Genomic DNA, 20067 nt, shown 5'->3' with positions numbered 1-20067 from the left:
TTTTTTTTTAAAACGTAAGCCCATGTGAGGTGTACTATTTCTAGTCTTGCACTGTTTCTATAAAGTTGAACATATTTCCAAATATTTTGTTTAAAAAAATTAAGTTTCCTGAACAGAAAAACAAAACAAAACTTAAGCCCCAAATATCCCCTGATCCCCTGCAGTCTTCTTAAAAGCCAAACAATAGGGTGCCTCACCCAGTACATACCATCCGCCCTGAGCAAGGCGCTCTTGTAAGAATGACCCGAGAGCAAAGTGACAGAAGATCTATATGGGTCAAAGTAGCAAAAGTGACTTAAGGCTCAGACAGGGCTGGTACGGTGACGTGGGAGGAAGCCTCAGGAAAGAGGATGAGGATACTTGCACAGGGAAGAACGGCGCAAGGTCCTTGAACCATACAGGTGGAGGCAGCTGGATCGTGTAGGCTTTGCTGTGTAGCTTTGCAACAGCTACAAAACAAAACGTAACCACAACAGCAAAGCACACACTACAGCCTTGGCTTGACCTTCAGAGCTCCCTGACTTCATGTCCACTCTATACATGTCAACACTTGTGGAAGCAGCAGTCAAAAACTCAGACAACGAATGCAGTTGGGCAGCTCTACTGCACAAGATCTATTTACAGGATCAAAAAGCACAGGTGTCCAGTTTCCACGAGCCAGAGACCAGAAGCACTGGATGGGGCTCAACTGCCACTACCAACGACCCTGAAGAGAACCACACTGGGAAGTCATGGACAGAGCGGGGGAAGGAAACCATTGAATGTGCCCTTTGAGGAGTGAGGTGAGCCTGCCCCGGGCTGAGGTTTTTCAGCGGCCTGTGTGCATCAGAAGTCGGACAGAGCGTAAGCAGACAGCAGAGGGTCTGGTGCGTCTGAGTCATGGTGTTGGCGAAGACGACATAAAGTACCGTGAGCAGAGCAAACACGTGTGTCTGGGAGGCCGGACGGCTAGAATGCTCCTTGGAGGCGAGGATGGGAAGTTGTCAGGAAAGACCAGTCCCTGGAGAAGGACATCCTGCTTGGTAAAGTGGAGGGGCAGCGAGAGAGAAAGGCCTTAGACAAGATGGGCCGACACAGGGGCTGCAGCAACGGGCTCAAACATGACAACTCTGAGGGGGACGCAGGCCCGGCCAGTGGTTTGTTCTGCTGTGTGCGGGGCTGCGACGGCCCGGGCGCATGGGAACTGACACAAACTCTAAGCACGGGAAGGCTCCCCGCAGGAGCTCCCGAGCATGCCCTCGACAGCAATGCAGGGCACGCACCGCTCCTTTCTCTGAGCCTCAGTTTCCCTGCTTGATGGAAAACAGGGCACAAACCCATAGGAAGGTTTGCTGCTAGGACGGATCAGCAAAGCGGCAGCACAGTGCCCGTCGGCAACCGGGCGCCCGCCCTCACACTGCATTCCCTCCTCCTCCTGGAAGCCATCCTACCTTGGCACCCCATGGCAACTCTTGCAGTAGACTGAACTGTGAAACCCCCGAGCTCATAGCTAGGTCCTAACGGTGCTGCCCGTGAAGATGCCGATTTGAAAGAGGGCCTTTTATGCAGATGCATTTAAGTTGAGGATCTTGAAATGAACTCTTGCTGTATTTTGAAAACACTGAAGAAAAATTTTAAAAAGGCGTGAAACCTGGGAGCCCAAATGTGAAGGGGGCATGGGGCTGCCTTGTTTTGCCCGACCTTGTAGGTTGGCCGCCTCCATCAGGCTGCGGTCTGACCGCTGTTCTAGCTCTCGCTGTGTGGGACACACCCGGGTTTCCTGACTGCCCGCCGTACACAATGCAGGCTTTGGCAGGTCTGACAGTGCCGGCTGCCACGAGGTGAGTTATTCCGCCTCATGGAGACACCCTGCGTGTCGGAGCAGAACTAGGCCCCGCAGGGCTCTCCATGGGCAAGAGTTTTTTCAGAAGTCACTGCCTGGCCTTTCTTGGGAAGCCCTCTGAGTGAACACATGCAGTGGAGTGGGCTGACCATGTGCACCATCCTGGGACTCTGTCCTGAACTTAGGGTGGGCCTGACATCCAGTGACTGGTGTCATCACGCCAGAAAGGAGGCGGGTATCAAAGAGAGACACGGTGGAGCTGGAGCCAGAGATGAGTGATGCACCCACAAGCCAAGGAGTGCAGGCACCCTCCGAAAGGGGAAGGAATGAGTCTGGGGTCTCAGAAGGAGCAGAGCCCTGCCTACACTTGATGTGGGACTTCCGGCCTGTAGAACCGTGAGCGGCTACCCTCCTGTTGCTTAAAGTCACCCACTTTCGCTGACAATGAGGAAGGACAAATATGCTGGAAGTGCTGAGAGCTGCACCACTCCTACGAATGTGATCGAATTCCCAAGAGAGAGGACGAGTGAAAGAAAGGTGAAATCTTTAAAGATAAACTTATCACATTTTTTTTAAAGGGCACCCTTTGGGGATCCTCCTCCAGCAGGGCCCCAGGCCGATCGGACAGATGGCAGGAAGGGAGGCAGTCAGGTCAGAGGGAAGGAGAGTGACTGGGGCACTCATGGGGAACAAGAAACCCCACAGAACCAGGGCACCAGCAGCCGAAGACGGGAGGAGGAGAGGGGATGAGTAGGTAAAGTCTGGGAAGGGTCCCCGAGGGTTCTGTGGCCCTTGGCAGGAGCAGTGCAAAGGAGAGCTGGGGCCTGTCAGGTCCTGCTCCCCGGCCAGCTGGCCCACCCTAGGCTTCCCCATTCTTCCCCCACCCCTTCCACCACTGCCTCCTGATCCACAGGTTCCCTGATCCCCACAGGCCCTCACACCCACCAGGTCTCACACTGGCCTCCAGGCCCCACCCAAACCCACGTCTGTCCCTGGGTCCCATTTCAGGGACAGCACCTCTGTCCACTAGGGACAGAAACCAGGAGGCTGCCATGGCTCCCCCTTCCTCTGCAGGGCTGCCCATTCCACTGCCCACATCTCACCCCATCACCCCCCTCTCCTTGGCATGGTCTGATGGAACCTCTCACCCAGCCCTTCCTCTCTGCCTGCCCCCGCCCCCCTCTCACCTTGTCCTTTCAGCTCTCAAGTTTCACTCAGTCACTTGGCTTAAAGTCTTCCTGGTTCCCGGCCCCCAGCTCTGGCCCCAGCCTCAGCTACACCCTCACCCCTCACAGCCTGCTCAAGGTGCCTGATGGGGCCTCTGGCCTCTGAGCCTGTTCCCTGCTCCTGAAGTCTCCTTTTCACCCAGTGCCCAACATCCCCCAGTATCCTCCAGCCTCTCCTCGGCCCTGCCGCTCCCATGTCAGCAGCACCCACTCACCTCACCAGCAGGCGGGGAGGCCCCATGCGAGGGGGCACGGGTGGCAAGCTTGGCTCAGCCAGATGCCTCTTGGTAGGCAGCGGGGGCAGCACAGGGTCGGGGGTGGCAGTGGGTGGGGTGGAGAAGCAGGCAGGTGGAAGGCAGCTCCTCCGGGGTGGAATGGGGGGCGCAGCGGGCAGCTCCTCGTCCTCTCCAGCAGTGGGCGATGGCGTGGTGGGTCCAGGTGGCGAGCGGAAGACGTGGCGTTTCATGGGCACAGGCCGTGGGGCTGGGCGGGGGGTGGGGACCGGGGGTGCGTGGGTGCGCAGCAGGCCAGCCAGGATGCGGCGGCGGTGGCCGGGGAGCAGCACGCCCATGTTCACCAGGCGGGCATCGCTGAGACTGTAGCACTCAGTGGCCCACACCAGGCCATGCTGCTCGAAGAGTCCAGTGTACTGCTCCAGGTGCAGAGCCCGCAGCCACTCAGCCGCCGACAGGCCGGCCTCCTTGGCCTCTGCCATGGTGCCCACAGCAGAGGCCCAGCCGGCTGGGCTCGGTCCAGACCTGGAACAGAGGAGCAGGAGGTCAGGGGCATGGCTGCCAATGTGGCGCCCCCATGGGCATCCCTCTGGGGCTGCTGGCTGTTTAAACGCACCCGCAGAAGAGACAGGCCTGGATCTCTTCCGTAAAGATTACAGTCAAGAAAACGCTGTGGGAGTGTGTGTTAACCTGGGTGAAGGGGAAGGCAACATATAATAAGAGGGAGGTTGGCAAAACACGATGGGCGGGCGGAGGTACAGGCAACAGAGGCCGACCCTGCAAGAACAGCGATCTGTGAAGAGGTGCGTGGGGAGACCTGCAGGCTGCACAGGAGCAGGAGGGAGAATGGCAGTGCACCCGTGAGGACACGTGGATTTGACAGAGGCTGTCCATGGCTGTGCCGGAGTACACCGGGGCCCGGTTACGAATGCTTCTTAGGTAAAACCAAGGGCTTTGGAACACTGTGCTGGGGAGCCTGGGGAATCAAGACCACAGTCCCGAGGGGCACCAAGGTCAGTTGGCATAACAGCCCACAAAGACAATGCCCTACATCCAACTCCGGTGAGTAGTGACCAGGGTCATCAAAGCAGTCGTCTAAGGAGCAACAACCGGTCTCTCCCCATCTGGAGGAACGAAACGATGAAAATCAAGACACCAGGAAACGGGCACGGGCTCACGGAGCACACAGACATCAGTCTCCACATCTGCGACCCGAGGGACTAGCTAGTGGCCGGCCACGGCTACCAACCACTCGGATGGGGTCACAACAGAAGGCCCTAGACGCAAAACAAAAGCCTAGCAAAATCATAAGAAAAAGACCAGGCTGCTCTGAGGGGGTAATATCACCTGTGGGGAACGTGCTACTCCGCACAAACCACCACGGGAGACCACCAGGGCGCTTCTGCCCAACAACGAAGTTCAGAAGGCAGCAGGGGGCCGGAGCAAAGGGAGGCAGGGCGGAAGTGGGCAGAGGGCCGGTCCATGGGAGGGGTCACGACTAAGGTCACAGAACAGAATGTGTGTCAACCGATCTCGGCAAACTCATGTACACGTTCACAAAGGCACAGTTTAAACAAAACAACACACAGAATCCCTATGGGGAAGCGGTCTCCTCAATCAGAAAACACAAACATCACCAGCGAAACCCCAGGGCCCCTGCCCTTTGAGCGGCCACTCCTAGTGATTGACCTTATCACTGCATAGCAACCATATAGAGAGGTCCTGAGACTGGCAATAATCCCACCGACCGTCCATTGGGGAATGGTCAACTAGCTTACGGTACAGTCCACAGCAGCACACCGAGCGGTCATTAAAAAATGGGGAACTCCTTCCATCCAGAGAAGGGGTGGCATCGGAGCAGAAAGAGGGGCTAGATCTGGATGTATCCACTTGCAAAATGCACAAAGTATCTCTGAAATGACACACAGTTGCTGCCTCGAGGAAGGAGGCTGAAGGGCTGAGGCCCAGGTTTGCGCTGCTAAGCAAAACAGGTCAGCAGTTCAAACTCCACGTGGGCCCTGGGGGCAGACGAGTGAGGCAGCCAACTTCCGCAAAGGATTACCGCCTCCGAGGGAGGAGCCGGTCCGTGTCCACTCTGTGCTGCGGGGTCCCTCAGAGTCAGAATCCACATGGCAGTGGCCGACTCAAAAGACCAGAGTTCAAGTCCTTCAGGGGCACCCGGAAGAAAAGCCTAGCAATCTACTTCCGGAAGAGCAGCCATTGGAAACCCCAGAGATTCTCACCAACCACCACAGAAATGGAATCCTTTGGAGGGGGAGAGGGGAGGGAGGGGGAAAACGAGCAGATGATATTGAGGGCTAAAGTAGAGGGCAAATGTTATGAGATTGATAAGGGCAACAGGTGTACATAGGTGCTTGACTCAGTGGATGTATGCATGGACTGTGAGAAGAACTGTACGAGCCCTCAATAAAATAAATTTTTTAAAAAGAATAATGAGGGTAACAAATGTACAAATGTGCTTTATACAATTGATGTATGCATGGATTGTGATGAGTTGTATGAGCCCCCAATAAAATGACCCAAAAAAGAAAGAAATGGAATCCTTTTTCAACATAGAGAGAAGCAAGAAAGCCCTGGGAAGCGCAATTCTACTCAGACAACCACAGTCACCTGATTCAGAGGTGCCACACGGCAAGTAGGTGTTAGTTTTTTGTTGGGTTTTAGAAGCTCACAGAATTTGGATGCCCTTTCTAAGAAGAAGCCTGAACTAGTTTACTTTGTAAAAGTTACAAAACAGGTGACCAGACGCACACGTGACCTGGGCCCCTCCTTGGACCCCGGAAGGCACCCTGAAGCTCAACTCCCTTCAGCATCCTCCACACACTTGCTGGCTAGGTTTTTAAATCTGTACTTACCAAAAATAAAATAAGAAGGCTCCGGAGGGGCCCACCGGAAGAGAGGGCTAACAAACGCACCGCGTGGCGCTGGGTGACGCGAGAATCCAGCACAATCTCCACCGAAAACACCAACAGGAATTTTTGGAGACAGGCAGATTCCAAAGCTGACATAAAAGCACACTGAGGATGGGCTGTCACGTGAAAAGGCACGGTGCGAAGCTGTGTTCTGCCGTGCAGACACTGGATGAACGGAAGGGGAAACACGCGTGCACACAAGGACCCCGCCTGGAGCAGGCGGTTGAGCGTCCGGCTACTAAACCGAAAGGCTGGGGGTTCAAACATCCCCCGAGTTGCCTCAGAAGCAACGGCTAGCACTCTGGTTCCAGAAAGTCGCCGTCTGGAAAGCTCTGTGGCACTAACCTGCTCTCCACATTCTCACCCAAACCACGACACCTAAAAAGGGCTGGCACCCCAGCGCACAGCGCTCGTCCCACACCCCACGAGCTGGGGTGAACTTGACAGCCGCCAGGAGGGCACTGGTGCATACACACATGCACGCACGCACTAGTAGCTGATACGTGACAGATGTAACTGATCTTACTGCACCGCATGTGTCCTGTGACATTTCTGCTAAGCACACGCTGTTAAAAAGAAAACCTGAGGAAAGAGGAGAATGTGAGGAGCTGGTAGAAACGGATGACGGGAATGGCTGCACCACCTGGTGGGCTTAACTCAGCGGTTCTCAACCTGGGGGCCGCGGTCCCTTTGGGGGTCGAACGACCCTTTCACAGGGGTTTCCCGATTCATAACAGTAGCAAAATGACAGTGAAGTGGCAATGAAAATAATGTTATGGCGGGGGTCACCACACATGAGGAACTGCATGAAAGGGTCTCAGCATTAGGAAGGTTGGGAACCACGGGCTTAACTGGTGTGCCTACAGTCTCCGTCTTAAAGTGGTTACGATAGCAAATTCTGTGTCTGACATCTGAGGATGCTTCTAAAAGTCAGAGGGAAAAAAACAAAAGACAGTGTGATCATGACAAGTATCAACATGGAATGAGAAAGAGACCAAATCCACAGGCAGGAAGGGGCATCAGGAAGCAGAGAGTGACAGAAACTACCACTCCACCCTGCTAGCCACCCTCCCTGTCCAGCCCGGGGGGACACCCCTCCCCGTCCCCTTCCTGGAGCCTTGGTCACCTCCCAACCTCAGTTTCCAAAGTGAGAAATCGGACCATAGGCCTCGGTCTCCATGGAACGGCCCTCCACCCACCCTATCCCGCCAGCGCACCCCCGACTCACCGGGGGAGGTCCTCTCAGAGGTGGCAGCTACTCGGAGGGAGTCCCGTCATGGCAGGAGGCAGAAGCCCCTGGGAAGGAGGAGGGAGAGAAAGGTCAGGAGGCCAGGCTATGCAGACAGTGACCGGCCAGGAGAGAAGGGAGGGGAAGGTGGGGAAGGGGGAGGGGAAGGGGGGCTAAGAGTGGGGTGGAGGGAAGAAGGGAAGAAGGCAGAGGGAAGGAAACAGGGGAGAATGTGGAGGGAAAGGAAGTAAACTAATGGATGGTAGATGCGGGATGGAGGTTAGACCAGAGGAGGGCCAGGAAGGCCTGCCAGAGGTGGGGGTCACACAGTGGTGGGGACACACAGGCAGGTTGTGGGGGGCACCTTGTGGGGCTAGAGGGCATGGGTGAGGAGGGGACCTGTGAGGCTCAGTGACCTATCCCATGAAGAGCTGATGAGAGAGAAGTGGGGGGACCCCAGGAGCCAGGAGTGAGACAAGACCAGTGGTGGGGTAACTGAGGCAGGGGCACGAAGTCCCACCCATAAACATGTGTGGAAGGTTGAGGAAAATGGGCCAAAAGAGGGTATTTCCCGGCAGGACAGGAAACAGTGACCAGCTTTCTCTCAGGGCCGGCTGCACTTGCTGTCAGTACAGGATTCTGACGGCTCTGCTCTTTGGGGGGTAGAGGTGAGGGGTGGAATGGGCAGATCCCCGACACAGAACCTGGGCAGAGCCAGGTCTCCATGAGGGCAAGGTTAAGGTGCAAAAGGGTTCTGCAGGGGGAGGGAGGGGCAAAAAGAGGAGCTGATACCAAGGGCTCAAGTGGAAAATGTTTTGGAAACGATGATGGCAACATAGGTAAAAAGATGCTTGACACAATCGATGTGTGGAATGTTACAAGAGCTGTAAGAGCCCCCAGTAAAATTATTCTTAAAGAAAGAGTTCTGCAGGGAGTTTTAAAGGGCTCCGGTGGCACAGTGTTTAAAGCACTCAACCGCTAACTAAACCGTCAGTTGTTCGAATCCACCAGCTGCTCTGAGGAAGACAGGCGTGGCACCTCCTTCAAGATCTGCAGCCCCGGAGACCCTGGGGCAATTCCGCTCTGTCCCACAGGGTGGCTGTGAGCTGGTGGCACTGAGGACAAGACCAGTTTAAATGTCACTAGTGAGGTGTTTGCATAGACTCCATAATCATCATTGCTTAGTGGGGTGAACCTGGTCAGGGTTCCTAAGGGAGCATTTTCACAGAGTGTGACCTACTCAGAACTTCAGGGGAGAGGGTAACAAAAGGTGACAGTGCGACTCAATGACAGTTGAAAGCTAAACAACACAGTGTTTACTATAAAACCAGGAAACCAAGCTCACTGATAGAGCTGGACAGAACTAACTGCTCCAGTGGGTTTCCCAGACTAAGGGAGCAGGGAGCCTCGGCTTTCCCCAGCAGGGTGGCTGCTGGTTTCCAATTGCTGACCTTAGTCAATCAATCATGACCCACTATGCCAACGGGGGTCCTTCCAGACCACACTCACCGCCAATGAGTCCATTACAATTCCTAGGGACTCTACAGGCAGGGAGCACTGCCCTTGTGGGTTTCCAAGACTGTCACTCTCGAGAGAGCCGGTCTTTCTCCCAAGGAGCAGTTGGTGGTTTTGAAATGTTGACCTTCCAGTTAGAAGCCCAACTCATAACCATGACACCGCCAGGGCTCCTGAGTGCTTACCATATGCAGCCACTATTCTCAGCACTTTGCAACCAGTTTAATCCTCACAGCAACCCTATGGGACACAAAGGAGGGTCAACCTTATTTTACAATGAAGAAAGAGAGACCTAGAGAAGTGAAGAAACTTGCTCCAGATCACACATCAAGGGCGGGGGAGGAGGGGAGGGCAGGGGGGGAACTGGCTGGGATCGTGGAAACCAGTGCAGCCCATCGTCTCCGGTGGGTACTGCAACACGGCCCTCAGAACGAGGTGTGCTGGAAGAGCAGCCTACACTTGATGGCAAACACAGCACCCCCAAAATAAAGTAAAATATCTCAGCTTGTTCTGCTGATTACATGCTGCACTGGTAATCTACGTATGTGAATATATTGTTAAAATTAATGTCACTTCTTTTCAGGGCAGCTAATAGAAACACCAGAGCTGCACTGTGGCTCATTTGTGTGGGAGTGTACAGCTTACACAACAGACTCTTCACTGCCCCGCTTGCTGACAGGAAGCCCATGCGATGGGCGAGGCTCTCGTAGTCTCCGCTGAAACGGGTTCAGCCACACAGCAACACCTTAGCCTTGTTGGCAGACAGGTAGTGAGTGCACCGGCTGGGAATCGAACCTGAGTCTCCCCCATGGAAGGTGAGAGTTCTATCATTGAGCTACCACTGTCCCCAGTACTTTTGAAAATCAGTCTGTTTGGTAACACTACAGGCGGATTCATCTGACAGATCATGGGAGTGGGGCAGGATCACCCAGTTCTTTCTGCAACGTGGGACATACAGGATTCAGTGTAGTGCCCAGAGTCAGAAATGAGCGGATGGCAGCTAACAGCCACAGGAGGCCTGGAGGCCCCGTGGTTACGTGCTGGGCTACTAACCACAAGGATTCAGCAGTTTGAAACCACCAGCTGATCCTCTGGAGAATGCAGGGGCTCTCTACTCCCACGGCTGCAGTCTGGGAAACCTACGGGGGCAGCAGGTCTACTCTGTCCTCTAGGCTCCCTGTGAGTGGGAACTGAGTTCAGCTGGGCTTAGTAACAAGAGGGGCAGGCACCTCTCTCCAGGCCTAATACGTGTTATCTGATGAAGGCGCGGCAACCGTCCTCCAACAGCAGGTCTGGGAAACAGGAACTGCTTCGACCTGAGCAGGGCCCAGGCCCCTTCCAGGCCTCTCTCAAGTTCCCATTCCTGCACTAAGGGACTCAGGCCAAGGTCAGAGCCTTGGGCCATCTCACAGACCGGTCTCTAGGTACCCAGCCCTGGACCTGCACCCCCACACCCACCCCTTTCAAGGTATGACTGGAGGCACAAACAGGAACCACACCTGACCCCTGACCCCCGCCCCTGAGGAACCTTGGGTTTCAGGTCTGAGGGGTCCCACCCCACCCAGCCCATTTAAACCAGGCATAATGGGCCGCTAATGGCAAAGTGAGCAGTCCCAAGCCATCTGCGGCTCTTCAGGGGAAAGAAGGAGGCTGTCCATTCCCGTAAAGAGCTACTGTCTCAGACCCTGTCTTATTTGGCTGCTATGAGTCAGCACCAACTCAACAGCAGTGAGTTTGGCTTTGGTTTTGGTTGGAAGCCAGGGAAGACTTCCTGGAGGAAGCAGCTCCTTGGTAACAGAAGTCTAGAGGCGTGCCATGCTGAGCCATCTTGGGGCCGGAGCCGGAGCCAGACTTGGCAACCCTGAACCTCTCTCTACTGAACAAATATTTGGTATTTTGTTCAAAAAAAAAAAAAATATATATATATATATATAGCTTTAGTTTTGACTTTAAAAAAAAATCACTAAAACAAGAAGCCTTCATCACGATATTATTTCTCTGAGCCTCTGAGAGACTTTGGGGCCCCTTTAGACTTTGTGCTCTGAGCGGGGCCACACGCACTGAACCCTGGCCGCAGCTGAGATGGGTCACGTAGTCCCCACATCCAGGGAGGAGAGAATCATCCTGTTGCAATAGATGATCCACACATAGGGGTTCCCATCCTCCCCAGGTTCCACCACCCACCACCCCAGCCCCCCTCTGCTCCCTCAGCTTCTCCCCAACACGCCACAGTGGGCATCTCACAGCAGAAGCCACCTGGCCCCACCTCTGCCCAGGGCCTTTCCAGGTTCCCAGTGCCCTTGCGTCCATGCCTTGGTGGTTCGGCCAGGGGCCAGGAAAAGCCATTCCAGGAAAAGCAACTGGCAGCCACAGAGAGGAAGCAACTTGTTCAACTTGTCAGTGACGCACTGCAAGCCCCGGCCTGGCCCATCAGAGCTCCTTCCTGTCACTCATCGTACCAGGGGGGCTGGCACAGTGAGCCCCCAAACTGCTGACAACGAGCACATGAACCACACTCCCACCTCAGGGTCTGGGCTCCACGCCAAACCCTCCAGAAAGTTCTTCCGGACTGCCCCCGCGGACCCCGAGCTGAGCACACAGCTCAACCCACTGCTTCTGCTGTCTCTGGTACTCTGCCTGCAAGACTCCTGCTCACCTAGCTCCTACCCTGACACATAGGTGCCCGGAGGGTCTGCACGCTTCTTATCCTCCTCCCTGCTCCCCACAGTCAAGCCTGAGACCCAGCTGGGCTCACAAGGACACTAGCTCTAGAATCTGTCATTCTTGCCAGCCAGTCCTTCTTCAGGTCTTGCCTGAGTCTCTCTTGCTGGCAGAGCTTACAGCCCATCGACCCCTCTCCATCCTGGTCCTCCCAGTCCAGAGCTTTAATCAGGCTAGGCCTGCCCAGACCGCTTTGATGCCCTGAGTGTCTAGGCCCTGCCAGTCTGCCTGTATCTCCTTCATCCTCAGGAAAAGCCCAAGGCCTGGGACTGCTACCCAGTCAGGGCCACCGAGCTGAGGCCACGGGGGTGGAGACTGGCCCAGGTCACTTGCTGCAGACAACGTGGCTGCCTGTGTGTCTGGTGGGGCCAGGGAGATGGAGATGGCTGAGGAGGTGGAACCAAGCCTTCCCAAAGGGGCTGGAGTGTGTGCAGGGCCTGGGGCCCCGAGCAAGGCTAAGCAAGGCTGTGAAGATCGTGGTGACTCACCCTGGTCACCCACAGGGCCTGCTGACCCGTGTGGGTGTGACCCTTTCCTGGGGGGTGTACTCCAGGCAGGCTGATTTGCATGAGTGACTCAGCCCTGGGTGGGCGCAGCATGGAAGTCCAAATCCCTCTGCGCTCTGCTTGGGAGCTTCCCAGCCAGGAAGCTTTCCTGGACTGCACCTTGGCTCCCATCTCTGCACAAAGCCTAGCTCTGGGTCCAAGGAAAAGACCCAGCACTGGGAGGGGGAGGCAGGCCCAAGACTCAGACCTGAGGTCTCAGCTCAAGCACACCATCTCCCCTGCACAGGCCCCCGTGCCCCACCCCCCACCAGGACCCCTGGGTTTCCCAACAGAGGCTCTCAGAAATCCACACACAGGAACAAGGCCAGTCGCATCCAGCCCAGGTCAGGCCCCGGTCTCCAAGCCACAGCCCACCCTGCCACACACACACTACCACAAGGGACATAGCCACCACTCCACCACCACCGCCGCCCAAAGCAAAGCACATCTGCACCACCACCCCACCACCACCACCACCACCACCACACCCCCTTCAGTGACCACACTCCTTGCTAACAAGATACTGGACACGACCACTCTAGAGCCCCCTCTGCCCGATACACACCCCCTCACGCATCCCGGTGTCCCCAAGTCCAACCGCGAGTGATACCGATGGGCAGGGCCACCTCGATCCGTTCCCTCCCGGGAGTTCTCGGGACTCTGACAGCTCAGGCGAGAGGCCTTGGGGACACTTCCCGCAGATATGAGGAACTAGGTGGGGGATGGGCTCCCGGCCCAGATAGGGCAGAAGTGGCCCCCGCCTTCTGCAGGGGCCGGCTCCCTCCAGCTCTAAGGGGTCACAGTGACAGTGAGGCTTCAGGAAAGGGGTGGGAGCTGACTGGCCACTGGGCCAAGAAGCCTATTTCATCTCTCCAGGGCTGGCTGCACGTCAACCCCCACAGAGGCACACTGGCATCTCCTGTCCTGCCCAGCCCCTCTCTCTGCCCTCTAACTTGCCCAGGCCCAGGATGTGCCTGGGTACTCCTAGCTAGGCTATGGCCCATCCTCTGGGGTCCCTAGACTGGTGAGAGCTGGTCAGGGGCAGCCTCGCAGGGGAGTGGGAACTGAGTCAGGGTCTCGGGGTCTGGGCCCCTGAAGAGCTGCCTCAATCTCCCTGAGGGAGCGGGGACTCACTGGCAAGTCCCTGGACCCAGGCCAAAGGTGTCTCCCTGCCCAGGATGAAAGACAAACCCAGATCCAGTCCTGGCTCCACTGTTTCTTGCCTGAAGTCCTGGACAAGCCACATCGTATTCGAAGGCTCCGTTCTCCCCACCCACCCCGCTATAAAACAGAGCTGTCAGTCTTACCTCACAGAGCCTGGCACCCAGACGGCCGTGATGTGTCCCCATGTGTGTCATCAGGGTCACATCTGCACGTCATCCGCTCATCCTCTGCTAAGGCTGCCACTTCCAGTGCTGGTGCCAAGGCCTTATCCGGTCCTGACCAGACTGGCTCTTGGTTACCCCCTTGACACGGGGGACGGGGTCCCAGTTACCCCGACACCCATGACTGCCACACCCTTTCCCAGCCTGACTCCCCATAGAGCTCCAAATCCAGGACCTGTGCCCTCCCGGTCAGGGTGCGGAACTCTGGGTAGAGGAGAGAGGCTCTCTTCCTCTGGCAGCCCCACCCCTGGGGCTCTGCCAACCTTCTCTCCTGGGCTCCCCGACTCAGCGGGCAAGGGCTTGGCTGCCAACCCAGAGGTGGACAGTTCAAACCTATCCAGAGGCTCCGTGGGGAAAGCCCAGGCGATCTTTTCCCGGAAGAACACAGCCTAAGGGGCCGGCAATGCAGCTCCAGTCTGTCACCGGGGGTCTGCTCACGAGTCGGGTGTCACCTGATGGACAGTGTGCCCAGAGGGAGCCACCAGAACCCGCACTGCCTAGGCTGCAGAAGGAGAGCGTGAGGCTCGCGCTCTTCCCGGTCCAGCTGACTGCACAGCAAGTGGCCCTCACCGGGGACCAGCGGCCCGGGCACCGGCACCTACAGCCTGTCACACGGGGAACGGCTCAGCTCTGCCAGTGAACACAAGACTGGCGCCCTGTGGTCTGGCCATGACCACGCTCCTCCAGTGCCACGCCACTCCACCCTCCAACCGGAAGCCAGCAGCACCCTGGCAGGTCCACTCCCCAAGCTAGGGAAGGGTCAGGCGTGCTGTGAACTTCTGAGGGACCTCGCTTGCAAATCAATGAAGCTGAAAGCAACACAGTGTGCTTTTCTTTTTTTTTTTTTTTTATTGGGGCTCATATAATTCATCACAATACATAGATCAATTGTGTAAAGCACATCTATACATTTGTTGCCCTCATCATTCCCCAGTGTGCTTTTCTTGATCACATCCTGATCGACGGAGCGGAGGACGACCCTCGGTGAGGTGGGCCGGCACGGCGGTGCAACCCTGGGCTGGAATATAAGAAGCGTGAAGCAGCTTCGTCCTACTGCACGCAGGTCACTGTCAGCGGAATCGACCTGACAGCAGTCCCTTCCGGTCCCAGCACGTCCCACTACTCCCACAGGGGTCACTGCTCATCCCCACTGCGTCCACCCACCCCGGGCCTGCTAAGCTTGTTGGGAGCCCTGAGTCTGCCTCGCTGCTGCCCGCCCGGCCTTTCTACCCGACACCAGGGCCCACAGCTCAAGCTGACCACAAGGCCGAGCTGCTGGGCCTGGCAGCCAAGTGCCCCCACAGCCCTGATCCAAGCCCACTCTGTCCCACTCCCCCAATCCTTCACCCTCTGGATTTAGCTCAACGAGCGAGCCAACCAGCCCTTGACCCCTGTGGAGACCAGGGGACACTGGGTTACCCTGTCCTAGGCAGCTTTAGCGTGCCCCCCTAGCCTCCCAGTCACAGACACCCCCTCCTGGGGTGCGGATGCCGTCTCATGGCAGGGTGGCTTCCCTTCCAAAGCGTGCCGTGCTGGGCCATGGGGTGCTTCCAGGTGACAGCGTCTGAGGATTCCCACCACGCACTTAGACTCTAGGCTGGACATCAGCACGAGTCCCTCCCCACTGTGGGCGGCCTTCCTTCTCCGACCAGATGCCACAAAAGCTCACCGCCAGCCTCCATCTCCTCCCTGCTACACCTCACGGTCAGTGCCGGGCATGGCACCTGCTTGTTCATCGTCTTCCCGACAGGATTGCCCAGGAGGGCGGGCATGTGGTCTCGCTTGCAGCTGACTGCCAGGGGCTTGAACCAGATGCACAGAAAGTAATTTATGGGGCATAAGAATGAACAGCCGTCTTGAGAGGCCGGGCCTGTGGCAGGCGCTCACGATGTAACATCTGCCATTACTTTCAGCATGTGCTGCCCGTCTTCTACAGTGCCCCTGCGGCTCTGCCTGCCTCACCCAAGTCCTTCCCCAGGAAGCCTGTGGGCAGCAGCAGGGGCTGGCCACCCACACAGGTGGGGGCTGGGCAGGGGCAGGTCTGCACCAGGGGTTTGAGTCCAGCCCACCTGTCACGGCCTCAACCAAGTAGGGAGAGGGCTGGCTGGCTGAGGCTCAGGCCAGAGGTCCACCAGCCCACACCTCAATGGTGAGGCCATCCCTAGACCTAGCCCTACTCAGACCTCAGAGAACGCCTCACCGCCACTTCCGGCTGCGCTACCCAGATAAACACTGCCGGGGGAGCCCTCGCCCACACAGGGGAAGTGCTAACTCTCAGGCCTTCTCACTCTGCCCACCTCAACTGTAGTCCCAGAGCAGGCCCCTGGAGCACCAGAACCCCCAACCCCCACCCCACTGCCAGGAAGCAGAGACAACCACTGCCACCCCGGCAGGTGCTGCCCTCCTGCCCCAGCTTGCCTAGACCTTCCGGGGCTGCCCACTACCCAGAGGGTTCCCACCCTCGACTCCGGCCCCGTGGTCCTCCTCTCCTGTCCCTCTTCATCCACTTCCACTCCCAAGTCGGTGGTTTTGCTCGGAGCGGCTTTCTCTACACCTCACCCTTTAAGCTCCAATGCCATCTGCCCCATAGGATGCTCCCTGACTCCAGGCTGGGTCAGGGCCTCCTCCGGGGCCCACAGCCACAGCTCTGATCCCACCAGCATGCAAGCACTCCCTCAAGGCAGGACCGGGTCGGAGTCCCTTGGAAAACCCACCCGAGGGTGGCTCACAGTGATTGCCTATAATGAAATGAATTATTGTCTAGCTTTGCACATGGGGAACAGCTAGCCCAGAGAGAGCAATGACTAGCCCAGGTCGTGCCGCCACACAGTAGCCGACCTCTCACCTCCCATTACTCCTGGTGGTCACCCAGTACCAACCCTCCCGCCAGCCCTCAGCCCTGCCTTCTCCCAGCAGCATCCACCGGCACCCTGCTCCTTCAGTCTTTTAGAAACCACCCAGTTCTCCCCTTCTTGCCTCCAGAGGGAGAAAGTGAGCCCCAGAGAAATCAAGACCCTAAGCAGGAACACACAACAAATCAGGACCAGACCAGGCTTGAGCCCCTTGGAAGAACTGGGGGGAGGAGGGAGAGGGAGCGGGGGGCCGTGTGCCCCCCAGGTGACATCAGAAATCCCGGAGCAGCCCCGCTAGTCCAGCCCTGTGATGAGAAAGGTGGGGTTTTAGGCTACAGGCAGGAGAAGCAGGTGAGTATTCCTGAAAAGGAACCCCTAGATGCCCCTGGCTCTTGGGTCACCCTAGAGTCAGGAACCTCACTCTGTCCAGCTTCAGAGTGGAGGGGACGGAGGGAGGAGGAAGAGCCCCACTCGGGGAGGTGGGGTGGGGCACAGGGGAGAAGAGCACAGGGGTGGCATAAGGCCTTCCAATGACCCTCTGGTACCTAGTCACCCAGCACAGGAGACCCCACCCAGAGCCACACAGTCTCACTAGAACAGTGTTAGTCTCCGTCCGGGCCCTCAGGGATGGCTCTTGCCACCACACGTGGTCCTTTGGGACTCAACTGTAGCCTTTGAGTGGCAGACCCACGGGGGTGGGCCTCCTGACTGAAGGCCCCGCTAGTGAGGTAGAGAGAGGAGGCTCCGTGGGTGAAGGCCTTGCCCACTCTCACCGCAACAGCTGTAGAGCCTGGGCACCCCTGCCTCAGCCTCCCACCTGGACATCAAATGCCCACCATGTCCACACAGAGACTGAAGTGCGGGCAGATCCTCCAAAAAGGCACATCTCCCCATCCGGGAACGGGGAGCTGGAGGGGACTCACACGCTGCACATCGAGCCCGACCCAACCAGAGGGAGGGAGACTGGGAAGGGGCTGGTAGACCAGAAAGTTTTCCCTGCCAAGGCAAGCCACCTCCCCATAGGGTGGCTCCTGCTCCCTGTCCTCTGAAGTCAGCGCCTGGGCACATGGGTGCAGTCAGGCATCGGAGCAGCTGGCAGAACACTGTCAAATACTTGAAGGCTCTTGGTTAAGGCCAGGCTCCGGCACGCTAATGGGGACTCAAGCACAGGACTGTCCACCAGAGGGGGCCTGCAGCTTGGCTGACCCTTGGCCAGGGTCTGCTGGGCCACACCCCCTGCTGGCTCTGCTTCCTCTGGTTGCCTCCAGGAGTATGGCCCTGACCTTGTTCTTCAGCCAGGTAGCCCCACTACTACCTGGAAATGAAGAGAAGACATGGCCCCTCTCTACCTGCCCTCACACAATGGTGGCCCTTCCTGGGTCCACTCCCAAGTTTCCTGAAAGGGAGACAGGTGAAGTGTGCGCAGAGAGCTAGGAGCTTGTCAGCCAGGGCAGCCTGACAACTGGGTGACGGGCCCACCTCACAGCCCTGAGATGCTCCAGGCCTTGTCCACCTGGTGCCAGCCTGGCCCCAGTGGGACTCTGCCTCAACTCAGGGGAAGACCACAGAACCTAGAATTTGGAAACTCTTGAACCTCCAGTGCCCAGAACCTCAGGCTCAGACTCTGAAAATCCCAACTGCCCTAGGGAGGGGAAAGGAGTGAGTGGAAATGGGTCAGAGAGGCCTCCTCCCTTCAGCTGTCTTGTTTGGCTGGTTCCAGTCCTATCTGCCCAGGAAATCCAGGAGGTCCCCTCCTGCTTCTCCCCTAGAGTCCCAGGGAAGGGGAGCCCCCGGGGACAAATGGGCCGAGCTGGTGGTCAGGGGCAGGTCCCAGACTGAGTGCAGGTAGACCCTACCCTCTTGGATTAAGGTAAAGGGTGAGGAGGAGAGAAAGGGGGAGGGCAGGGTGGGGTTGGAGAGGGAGGGGGAAAAAGGAGAAGCTGATACCAAGGGCTCAAGTGGAAGGAAACTGTTTTGAGAATGATGATGGCAACAAATGTACAAATGTGCTTGACTTATCACAATGCATGGATTGTGATAAGAGTTGTACAAGCCCCCAATAAAATGATTTAAGAAAACGGGGGGAGGGGGGGTAGCCAAGCCCAAGGCAGTGGTGAGCAAGCTGGCAGGGGTGCCTCAGACGCTAAGAGGGGGGTATATGGCAAAACTCAGCCGGGCTACTACAATTGCTTCCCTGTCCTGGGGCTGCCCACCTCAGCACTGGCCTGGTCAGGAGGAGGAAGGGCCAGTCAGCTCCTAGAGAGCCAAGATTCCAGGTGTGGCCCAATCTCTGCCCCAGGAATGGGGACAGAGGAACAGCATATCCCGAGCCTCCTGTGTTTTCTCTTATAGCCTTGCCTTTCCTTACCTCTGCCCTAGAAACAAAGGAGATAATGAGGAGGAAGATGCTGTCACATCCCTGAGAGGCCTCTCTAACCATGGGATCCTCCCCTGAACCCCTCTGGCCCTGAGCACCGGATACGTAAGCACAGCTGGTCTCTGCTTCTTGGCCTCCTGGCTCCAGAACCACGTGGCCCAGGTTTGCCATTGGGTAGCTGGCACCTCTCTTTTTGGGCCCCCTGAGAGGAGTACTCACCCACCATGGCCAGGCAGGAACATGCAGAGGCAGGACTGCTGTGTCTGTGGGTCTAGGAAACCCTGTCCAAGCCCCAGACAAGGGCTTCAGTGCACCCCTCGCCCCTCCCCTCTGGGGTTCCAACTCCAGCTCTCCCTTTCCTCGGCAGAGCAACCGTAGTAGACAAGTCAGTTAGCTTCTACTGACCGCAGTCTCCCCATCAATGGGGTCTGGGAAACTGCCGAATTAAACAAAAGCCCAGGGGGCAGAGGGCAGGACTAGACAAGGTCCAATGTGCAGGTCTGAGACCAGCAGGTACCCTCCCCAGGGCTCGGGGCTAGCCAGCAGCAGGGCTGATTTGCAAGCAGGATGCTCTAGCGGGCCCCTTACCCCCACTGCTGGTCACTGGACCAAGGGACCCCCCAGTGCCTGCCCTGCCTGCCACTAGACTTCCTGGGATAGAACCAGGATCCCATCCATCACCGGGCCCCCCCAGGAAGCAAGATTTGCCCTGTGAAGTTAACAGAAGCGGAGACTCCTCGCTATGCGGTGTCCTTGGTGAGTCTTCTTGGGCAAATTATTCAATCTCTCTGGCCAGTTTCCTCACCTGTCAAATGAGAGCGGTCCTTACCACTCTCTGAAATGGTCCATATGAAATCTGTCCATAGCATGCTGAGTTCAGCGCCTGGTCTACAGTACATACACCTCAAAGAAACTAGCTATTGCTACTGCCATTACTATGACGTGCCGGAGCCCTGGTGGCGTAGTGGTTGGGCTGCTAACCTCAAGGGCAGCAGTTCAAAACCACTAGCCACTTTGCTGTGGAGAAAGACAGGGGTTTCTATTCTCATGAAGAGTTAGTCTCAGAAACCCATAGGGACAGTTCTACCCTGTCCTATAGGGTCACTAGGAGATGGCAATAAGAATGAGATTGCTATTAAGTAAATAATTTGGTTATTGAACCGGTCACTTAACTTCATATCCCCCTCCCAGACATCCTGACGGCCCCAAAGGTCTGGGACAGATGTTCTA

At 56.9% G+C, this 20067-nt stretch overlaps 1 protein-coding gene across 5 annotated transcripts in view; it reads right to left on the bottom strand.

Annotated features, from left to right (window-relative positions):
- The window catches only part of ARAP1 (ArfGAP with RhoGAP domain, ankyrin repeat and PH domain 1), a 61032-nt gene that overhangs the window by 37440 nt on the left and 3525 nt on the right, over positions 1–20067 (bottom strand). For 3 of the 5 annotated variants that reach the window (XM_030886413.2, XM_045293118.1, XM_045293116.1), the window contains exons 2-3: positions 7443–7510; positions 3264–3806 (exon numbers count right to left, since the gene is read on the bottom strand). In XM_030886413.2, coding sequence (XP_030742273.1) covers positions 3264–3763 — 500 coding nt within the window. In that variant the 5' untranslated portion in view covers positions 3764–3806; positions 7443–7510. Of the gene's footprint in view, positions 1–3263; positions 3807–7442; positions 7511–8418; positions 8558–9142; positions 9198–20067 lie in introns of those variants that run through there. The other 2 variants (XM_045293114.1, XM_045293115.1) reach the window with 2 other exon arrangements.

The sequence above is a fragment of the Echinops telfairi genome, unplaced genomic scaffold (assembly GCF_000313985.2).
Source record: "Echinops telfairi isolate 266 unplaced genomic scaffold, ASM31398v2 ScPeMD7_1713;HRSCAF=2227, whole genome shotgun sequence".
NCBI lineage: Eukaryota > Metazoa > Chordata > Mammalia > Afrosoricida > Tenrecidae > Echinops > Echinops telfairi.
The sequence above is the reverse complement of the archived record's forward strand: the minus strand, read 5'-3'. Positions and strand labels throughout refer to the sequence as shown.